General features: G+C 42.5%; 1 protein-coding gene and 1 long non-coding RNA gene across 7 annotated transcripts in view; both read right to left on the bottom strand.

Annotated features, from left to right (window-relative positions):
* Positions 1 to 4,298: 4,298 nt before the first annotated feature.
* LOC119618040 lies at positions 4,299 to 4,821 on the bottom strand. Its single transcript, XR_005234561.1, has 2 exons — positions 4,634 to 4,821; positions 4,299 to 4,541 (listed from the first exon to the last, which is right to left on the bottom strand). It is a non-coding gene; the product is annotated as an uncharacterized LOC119618040 (long non-coding RNA).
* Positions 4,822 to 4,939: 118 nt separating this feature from the next.
* LOC108239646 (5'-AMP-activated protein kinase subunit gamma-2) overlaps positions 4,940 to 9,457 on the bottom strand; it is a 26,135-nt gene continuing 21,617 nt past the window's right edge. For 5 of the 6 annotated variants that reach the window (XM_017422486.3, XM_017422487.3, XM_025007266.2 and 2 more), the window contains 9 exons: positions 9,271 to 9,329; positions 9,144 to 9,189; positions 9,001 to 9,055; positions 8,756 to 8,882; positions 8,373 to 8,538; positions 8,255 to 8,292; positions 8,018 to 8,164; positions 7,823 to 7,916; positions 4,940 to 6,304 (listed from right to left, as the gene is read on the bottom strand). In XM_017422486.3, the coding sequence (XP_017277975.1) occupies positions 6,273 to 6,304; positions 7,823 to 7,916; positions 8,018 to 8,164; positions 8,255 to 8,292; positions 8,373 to 8,538; positions 8,756 to 8,882; positions 9,001 to 9,055; positions 9,144 to 9,189; positions 9,271 to 9,329 (764 nt within the window). In that variant the 3' untranslated portion in view covers positions 4,940 to 6,272. Of the gene's footprint in view, positions 6,305 to 7,715; positions 7,917 to 8,017; positions 8,165 to 8,254; positions 8,293 to 8,372; positions 8,539 to 8,755; positions 8,883 to 9,000; positions 9,056 to 9,143; positions 9,190 to 9,270; positions 9,330 to 9,457 lie in introns of all 6 variants that reach the window. The other variant, XR_001808729.3, reaches the window with a different exon arrangement.

Here is a 9,457-nt window from a genome sequence, read left to right on the forward strand (position 1 = left end):
GTTGTGGATAGCTCTTTGAGCAGCTTCAAATAAAAATAAAAAGCCACAAACACCAGGAACGCTGCAGCGCCGTGCGTCATTGGAAGCTGCTGTACGCATAACCATCATCTGGAGAAAGAGCCGATATGTTTTCACCGTTATCTTTACAATGACAAGATTCTGGCTCGTATATGAACCTCAAAAATTGATCTTTCTAATCTATTTTTACACTTTTGATATGAAATGGCAACTAAACAAGAGAAGAACTGTAAATAAAAAAAAATAAAGTAATAGAAGAAGAGCTGCTATGGGATCCCGGGCGCCCAAGCGGAGAGCGAATATAAAAATGTATTTTGTCCAGTTTTACCGTTCAGTTTGTTTCCGACTAAACTGATGAGCTAACGGCTAGTCCAGCAGGAACAAAGTGGATCGTTGCCGTCTCAAAACAGCTCCAAGATCCCAGACTTCATAGTGGTTCACGTGAACACTATTTTATAAACCTTTACATTATTTTTCCTAACACGGTTATTTACATTGAACTTTATATTTATTTGCAAACACAAATAGCGACCAACTAGCTGTAACATTTCCCGTGTGGCCTGGGGCTCTTCTTGTAGGAATATCACACCTCCGATGGAAGAATGCATGCAGGAACCAATAAACAGCTTTTCAGACACTCAGACTAGTCGTTAGCTCATCAGTCTGGGCAGAATTAAACCCTATTTTTCCAAAAACGGAGGTAGTTCAAAAGGCCGTCTGTAACAGGTAAAATATTAATTCTTAATAACCTGTCCAGAGAATCCCATTTCAAAAGAGCTGAACTCTCCCTTTGAATAATGGCTTGAAGCTGCTACACTGTCGATTTAACTTTAATTCACAGCTTAAAACTGCCACAGTCTCACAGGATAGACGTAGAGAGCTGGAAACCAAAGGAACCTTGTATTAATCTGTCACCCTGAAGAAAAGCCTTCAGTTCACCGAGAGGTCTCTGTGTATAGGCTCCATGTCGTGTTATTGTACTATAATCAGCTTCACCTTCGTCCGCTTCGTGCTCAGATAACTCAGTGCTCACGTGGAATAAACGTCAACCTAGGCCTCCTCGCCGTCGTCGCGAGAAAAGGTGCCTGGTTTTCCTGTGATGTTGGCGCGTGCGTGTATAAAACAGAGCAGGAAAAGCTTCATAGCAATATACTGTAATTTTTATATTCTCTGTGCATATATGAATGTAGCACTGTTTTACGTCTATACTCACAAACCTGTAGCACTTATAAAAAAAAAACAAGAAAAAGAAAAGAAAGAAAGAAAAGTGGACCGTGTTTCTGTTGTTTACTGCTATATCCACAATAAGCTATAGTGGGATCATATTGTTCCTATAATAATAATAATAATAATAATAAATCAGATTTCTGGAGCAGATGTAGTCACGTCTGCTTTCTTTTTCCTTCTGCATTCTGTGTTGATTCTCAGGCTGTCAGCGAGGCAGAAAGAGAATGAGAGATGTTTTAGGTGAAGAGCAGCGTGCTCCTTTGATTATTTGTTATCTATCAGAGGCCTGCGAGCCTGATCGCGTCAAGGCGACTGTCTCCTCGCGAAGGGGGGGAACAGAAGCAGCCGCCGCGCCCAGGCGAGACATCAAAGCTGTCCCCAAACGCTGCACTTGTCAGCCTCTCCCTCCTTGGCTCCAGATGCTGCTAAATATGAGTGCAAAGACGGGGTGGGGAAGAAGAAGAAGAAGAAGGGAAAAAGAAAAAAATACCCCCCCCCAAATGCCCTGGGGCCAGGTTTTTGTACACCCCTCGCCTCTGCTCTGATCACACTTGTCTTCAAAGGCTGAGGGGGGGCCTCCTCCTCCTCCTTCTTCGCTGCTCGGTGGAATTTGTGCAAAAGCATGATGCAGTAAAAACTAATGTTGAAAGAGTTGAGCGGGAGCAAGAAAATGAGGGAAAGTGGTAATGGATGGTGTGTACGGATAGATCCCCGAGGAGGCCAGCAGCAAGCAGAGGGAAGCTCATTTGGACTGAAGCACTCACACACACACACACCTTCCTGCCTTCAATATCCCTCCTCTCTCTTGCACTCACCATGCATATAAAATGCATGACACACTCTGAAGAGGAATTTTAAATCAAGTCCAACACTTTTCAAAAGAGAGTCCAGTGTGGGTGTGTGTGTTAAGAAAAAAGATGGGCAGTGAAAGGAGGAGGAGGAGGAGGAGGAGGAGGGGAGGTGGAGAGATGGAGGAGCCCCCCCCCCCTCCCTCCACTTCTTCTGCTTTAAGGCTACAAGGTGTGAAGGCTTTCCCAGAGCTGGATATCATAGGGGAGATTGGGAGATCAAAGCGGATTGTCTGGAGCGAGGTCTGGTCCGGTTTTACCCTCCTCATTTGGTAGTCCATCAGATCCACCTCATTTAGAGGCGACTTCTCAAAAACTTCCTGCTGAAATCCAGCCATTCCTTTCAAAGGCGCCTTTAAAAAACGGAGGAAAGTCTGCTCGGGAAAAAAAATAAATAAATAAAAATAAAAAAAATCAATCACCCCGTATTGGAATATAAATGCTCAATGAGACAGAGAGGTTTCTTCATTAGGGCAGGATGGGATCAGCTGCAGAGGCAGGAGGTGCTCAAACAGCATCACCTTGTGGCTGCTTCCCACCTAAACAACAGAGGCAGCAGCTTGGAGAAACATCTCCCCATCTCCACGCTGACAGCTGACTTCTCTGAGCAGGCCGGCTTTAAATACATATATATTTAAAAGATGAATCATCAGCTGCGATTATGTTCAGCAGAAATTAAATCTTTTTAAGTTTGCAGGCACTCTCCCTGGCACATCTAGTTGCCAATCCCTGGTCTAAAATATCCTCGGGGCAACGTGCCACGGGGAGGAAGCGGGGCTGAAGGGCCCGGTGAGGACTGCTCAGCTGTCTGCGGCTGGCGAAGCCTCGGCTCCATGTGAGAGACGAGCATCTAAATCTCACATGATATGGTAATCAGCAGGGGAGAAGACTGGGAGTGTGTGTGTGTGTGTGAGAGCCAGCCACAGCACACACACACAGATCAAACCCATAACTGTCTTCGAGCTGTTAAAAGCGAGAAAGCTCCAAAATCCAGGTGATCCCAGCACACGGGAGGACATGTTTCCCCCACGTTTTATTTTAAGCAGACAAATCAAGCTGAGCTCGCAGGTCTGAGCCTGAAGGCAGCCTAAACATGCATGTGGGAGGAAACCGGAGTGCCCCCCCCTCTCCCCCAAACATGCAAACTCCACACGGAACGACCGCAGGGTCCAGCCACGGGGCTCGGACCCGGAACCTTCCTGCTGTGAGGCAACAGTGCTAACCACTTCTCCATCGTGCTGCTAAATATTAGTTCAGGGAAAATGTTCAGGATGCGTTTCTGTAGAGGAGGAAAGGCTCGGTTACACAGTTTCATCCCGACTGAAAATGTTTACCAATCTGCTCTGAAAGGAGGTAAAGCTGTAAAATATCACTTAACTGTAAACAAAACTGACCCACTCATCCATTTATTTCCTTTCTGCTCATTAAATATTGATTCTAAATTGAGTTAGTCTGTTTTCAATAAATAATTTGTTTTGTCTTTAAAAATGTGCACTATAGACAGTTTTCTTTATATTAAACATGTTTTAAAATGATGGGAAAGTGGCGTGTGAACTGAACACAACCCCTTTTCTGAAAAAGATGAGTGTCAACATCTTATTTTACAAAAAGGAACACCGTGAAGATTAAACATTTAAACTAAAAAACTGTACCACTTCTTGGAATAAATACGATCATTTTGAATTTGATGGTTGCAACATCTTAAACTTCAAGACGGGAGCAACAAAAAAGGCTACAAAAGGAAGTGGTAACAATAAGAATCAGCTGAAGGAGCTTTTTACAACTAATTAGGTTAATTGACAGCAGGTCAGTAAGAAGAGTGGGTATTAAGAGCATTTTAGAGGAGTTAAATCTCTCAGAAGTAAAGATGGGCAGAGATTTATCATTCTGTAATAAAATGTGAGTAAAGAGTGGAACAGTTTCAGAATAATGGTAAATAACTAAAAAATTTGGAATACTTTAAACATATAAGCTACAGTACATGTCTGTGCCTAAAGGACGAGGCTGAAAGTCTGCGATCTTCATAAAAACAGTTCTGATTCTGTTCTGGACATCACTGCACGGCCTCAGGAACACTCCCACAAATCACAGTTCACCGTGTCAGTCACAAATAATGATTAAAGCTCCATCACGCAAACAAGAAGCTATATGTGAACACCATCCAGGAACACCACCAAAGCTCATTTAAGATAAACTGAGGCAAAGTTGAAAACAAATCAAAACGTTTATTTTTGGAAACCACGGACGCCACATCCTCCGTGCTGAAGAGGAGAAGGCCTGTTTTCAGCACTTAGTTCAAAGGCCTGCCTCTCTGATGGTATGGTGGTGTATTAATGCCTATAGCATGGGCAGCTTGCACATCTGGAAAGACACCATTGATGCAGAAAAGTACATCCAGGTTTTAGAACATCATGAGCTCCCATCCAGACATCTTTTTTCCAGGAAGGACTTAAATATTTCAGAACACAACATTAAACCTCAGACTGGATCCATTACAGCAGCAGGGCTTCATAACAGAAGAGATCAGGAGCTGAACTGACCTGCCTGCAGTCCAGATGGAAACAGCTGATGCATCGTGTAACAAAAGATTTAACAAAGACTGTTAAACAGCTAGAATCCTCCATCAGACGAGAATGGGACAACGTTCCCTCCAAAACCTCCAGCAGCTGCTCTCCTCGGGTCCTGGATGTTTACAGACTGATGTTAGAAGAAGAGATGCTTCACAGAGAGAAACAACTTCAAAACAAGTTTTTTTTTTTTTTTTAGTTTGATTTCTTAGGTTTAACATTTTTATATATTTATCATTGTGAATAAAACATCCCAACTTCCTCAAAAAAATGGGGTTGTAAAACGGTTTCTGCATTTTTATTTTTACATTAATTTAATAAAATAGTTTCCAATACACCCCCCACAAACATCAAGGTTGCTGCATCAAAACAAAAAAATAAATGAATATATAAAAACAAACTGAAAACCAAAACCGAAAGTGTGTAACAAAAAAAAGAATCATCCAGCTTTTTTTTGAGTTTTAGAGTACATTCAGTGTCTGTTTATTTTTCTGCAGCCAGAAAAATAGAAAAAAAAAGAAAAACAAAAAAGGGTAAAACAAAGAACATTCATTCTGCTGAAGTGTAGTTTGTCATGCTTGCACATTTACAGTACATGTTGATCTGATACAAAGGTTCTCTGAACTAGACATATTGCCACAATATATTTACAAAAATAACATTAAAACTGCAGAATCTTTAAACACATTCATAAAAATAAAGCTTTCTGTTACATGTTTTTTTTTAAATTTTATTTTCCCTCTACGTTTCCCGAGAACAAACCCATTTGCAGTTGAAGGCGGAGATGAACGAGCCGCATTGCATATTTGTAAGCATTAAAACCGTTTCTGAGAGGGGGAAAAGGAAGTATTTAAACCTCTAAAAACCTTTTGAAACCTGGTTTTATCGTTACAGATGTTCCTCTTTCCTCTGAGCTCCGCAAAAAACGATACAATGCAGCCAAATGAAGGTAAAAATATATGAATATATCGCCGTCTATGTCCGGATTTCAGTGACACTACAAGCTGAAAAAAAAACGTTTTAGTCGCAAACTGAAGCGGGGAGGGGGAGGGGAACCAAAGGCACAAATAACAACGGAGCGGTCTGTGTTGGCACCAACAAACCTTCTCTTTAATAACAGTCATTAACTCACTGTGGGTAAAGTGTAGTTGTGCTACTAAATTAGCTAAGCTGCATCTGCAAACGCTCACCTGAAGGTGAATGCATCAGCTGGAAAATGTAACTCGTGACAGCAGCATGAACGTAACTACACTGATGCCCAGATCCATCCAACGCCCGGCTTCCCCCCTCGAGGGTTAACATGATGGATTTGCCTGCAGGTGTGTGTGTGTGTGTGTGTGTGTACACTTTAAAATGTCTGTAATGTGTGTGCATCGGATCAGTGTTCAAACAAAGAGAGAGAGAGAGAGAGAAAGAGAGAGAGGAGGAAAAAAATAAAAAATAAAAAAATCAATTCTCAGTGCAGAAAGTCCACTTCACTCAGCTGTCAAACTCTTTGGATTCAAAGGCTTTTTTACTGCAGGCGTCTCCAGGACCTTCACTCAGCTCCACACGCTCGCTTCCTGAATGGTTCAGTTCGGTTTTTAATCACGCAAACTGACCGACCGCCCGCTCATTCAGTCAGGCTCTCCTCCTTACAGGCATCTGTGAAGACAACAGGAGAAGAAGAAGAAAATAAACAAACAAACCGTGAGCTGCCGAGACAAGATTAGAAATAAATGTACTGATGTTACAGACAGAACAGCAGCCATCGGTATGAGACAGGGAAACAATCACAGCTTCTTAATGTTAGACACACAAACCAACCAAAACATTATAACCACTGAGGTTAAAAAGGGTAGTTCTTAAAGGAACTGCTTGGAGTGTGAAAGGACCTTGTTCTGAGAGTAAAAACTGTATGATTCTGGTAGGAGAGAACGTTTGGAGGCCGGTTTTACTATTTTAGACCGTCTGTTGTGTTTATTGAGCCACTCCTGTGTGTTTTCAGGTGTGCTCTGGGACAAAGTATCCTGCTGCGATAAATGAGCGCAGACGAACAAGAAACTTCTGTAACAGTGGAACCTTTTTACACCCTTTACTCTCACCACCGCTCACCTTTGCTGCCTCATACTGACGAAATAAAAACAGCAGCATCCCATCACACCTTTAGTGGGGAAAAGGAGCTGAATTTAAAAGTAAATTAACATCAACATGAACGTTGTTAGCAGGACGCCGTTTTCTCTCAGCCTGCTTCTAATCGATCTGTCTGACGGACTTGTCTGCCTAAACTGAACTTTTTGTTTTCAAAATCTAAGCGCTCCACAACTCCCCGTTTTAGACTCCGCAACGAGCTGAAAGCAGCTTCTCGTAGACTGCGGCTACGTCGATGCACACAGACGGAGACCGATCAAAACATGTCAATGAATCCAGGGTTCAGTTTTGGAGCCGATCAATGCCTGTGTGCCATGTTTTCATCGCAACGCATCGCGCCAACTTTGATCTGAGGGAAACTACAACCCAAACACGCAGCTACAGCCATCCCACACTGGAACTGGTAAAAATTAGGCAAGCTTGTTATTTTTTCTTCCCAAGACACGTCAATAACAAAACATGCTTCACATCAAAATCGGCTCCAGATACAACAAGGACAGGCCAACATTCAGCTGAGCAGAATACCAAACGTGACGTTTCTACAGCTTGTTAACAGTGTGGTTAACATCTGGAAGACGAACCAGAGGAAAATATTCATAAAAGCTAAAAAACAAGAGCAACACAGATTTAAATGTGTCAGCACCTCACTCAGACACTCACGCAAGTGTGAAGAACACTGGCTTGTGCAAATTTAAACCATGTTATGTTTGTTTTTTGTTTTTTAAAAAGAACCATTCCCATCTCTTTTAAACTCATTTGGCATTTATGGTCATAAAATCTGAACATTTAACAAATTTACGATTAAAATTTTAAAACGTTAGTACGGAATAATGGACACAACACTGCAGCCCAAAGCAGAACGATGGCAGACATCATCATGCCTTCTCTGAATCGCAGCCACGAGTGGAGCAGCTGCTGTTCCTACCTGGGACAGGGTTAGAGGACAGGTGGGAGGGGGGAAAGCTCAGGGTCCGGGGCAGTGTGTGTGTGTGGGGGGGGGGGACTGGGGCTACCAATGCTGAGCATCTATACCTGCAGGGCTGAGCACCAGGGCCTGGAGGATGTCTGAAAGAGAAACTATGCCCTCGATACTGGAGCGCTCATCCACCACCACCAACCGATGCACCTGCCAGCCAAACAAAAACAAGATAAAAATGGTTTAATGAAGCTAAGAGGTTCCCTTAGGTTACCTCTGAATAACGATATCTTTACGTGTTTGTGTCTCACTTCTGCTTTGACTATTCTGTCCACAATCGTCTCCATAGTTTCCATTTTATGGCACTTCATAACTCCTTCAAAGTACTGAGAGCGATGTTTCAAAGCCTGCGTCACCGTGATGTCCAAGTTATTGTACGTCTTCTCTGCAGCCAAGTTCTGCATGCACACAAAAAAAAACAGTAAAAAAACAATTACGCCTCAAAACGAGATACTTCGCCTCTTTGCAAATGGACGCTGTAAACTTACAATCACGTCAAACTTGGAGTAAATATCCACAACTTTGCCTGCAAGAGAAAAAGAGAATTCATTCAGGAATAGAAATTAAAAGCTCTTCATAGCCAGGGTTAGTTGGTCGGGACTTCACCTGAATCATCCACCACAGGCAGAGCCGATACTCGTCTCTCTACAAAGATGTTGAGCGCTTTGATGATGGGTGTGTCTGGGTGGATGAAGGCGATGTCGTGGTACGTCCCGATGCCCAGCTCACCCAGAGTCTGCTTCATGAACGCTGGCTTTGGCATTTCACACATCTGGGAATAACAAACACACCAAATGAGAGAGAGAAGAGCTACATTTTCTCTTTGACCACAAGAGGGAGCCAAACAAATAAAAAAGGGACAAGGCACAAAGAGAATCTTGAGGAGTATTAGCTTAAACGGACCTACTCTCCAAATTAATTACAGATATTTCCAGCTAAAGACTGATAGTGATGTGTGTGTGTGTGTGTGTGTGTGTGTGTGGACTCACAAACAGCTGGAGAAATTTGAGGATCCTCTTGTGTGTCAGAATATAAAGTGCATTCCCTGTGATGGGGTCGATGACAGGCAGGCGGTGAATTTTGTTTTTGATGAGGGTGTAAACTGCATCAAAAAGGCTGTTAACAAAAAATTTAAAAAAAGGGAAACAACATTTCATTACAAACATCTCAGTCAAATTCGCATGCAGGAAAATACTGAAAACACCAACATCTAGAACAATTTTAGAAATCCTACCTTGCTTCCGGTGATATATTGACCAGAGGTTTGAATGTTGCTTGAAGATAAACCTCTGTGGACAAAGAATAATAATAATAAAAATAAATAAAAAGTAGGACAAGACTAAGAGGTTTACTGCCACAAAAACAATGAATACTTGCCTCTCCACGTTTCCAGCTTATGTTCCTCTAATTCATAAATTTGCACCTAAAACAACAAATGGAACTTGGTTTTTAAAAAAGTCACCCTAAGCAGAACACAGAGACCTCATCTGTCGGGGTGACCTACCATTGGTGACTTATAGTATCTGTGCAGTATGATGATGAAATCTGTGATTGTCAGCATTCCTGCAGTGAAAACGGACATTAAAAAAAGATCAGATCTATAAACAACACACACGGAGCCAGGCCTGCAGGCGTCGTGCAGCCGGGCAGAGCGCACGAGGGCGTGGTTCAAACAACAACGAGCCCCCCAC

The sequence above is a fragment of the Kryptolebias marmoratus genome, linkage group LG20, assembly GCF_001649575.2.
Source record: "Kryptolebias marmoratus isolate JLee-2015 linkage group LG20, ASM164957v2, whole genome shotgun sequence".
In the NCBI taxonomy this organism is placed as follows: Eukaryota; Metazoa; Chordata; class Actinopteri; order Cyprinodontiformes; family Rivulidae; genus Kryptolebias; species Kryptolebias marmoratus.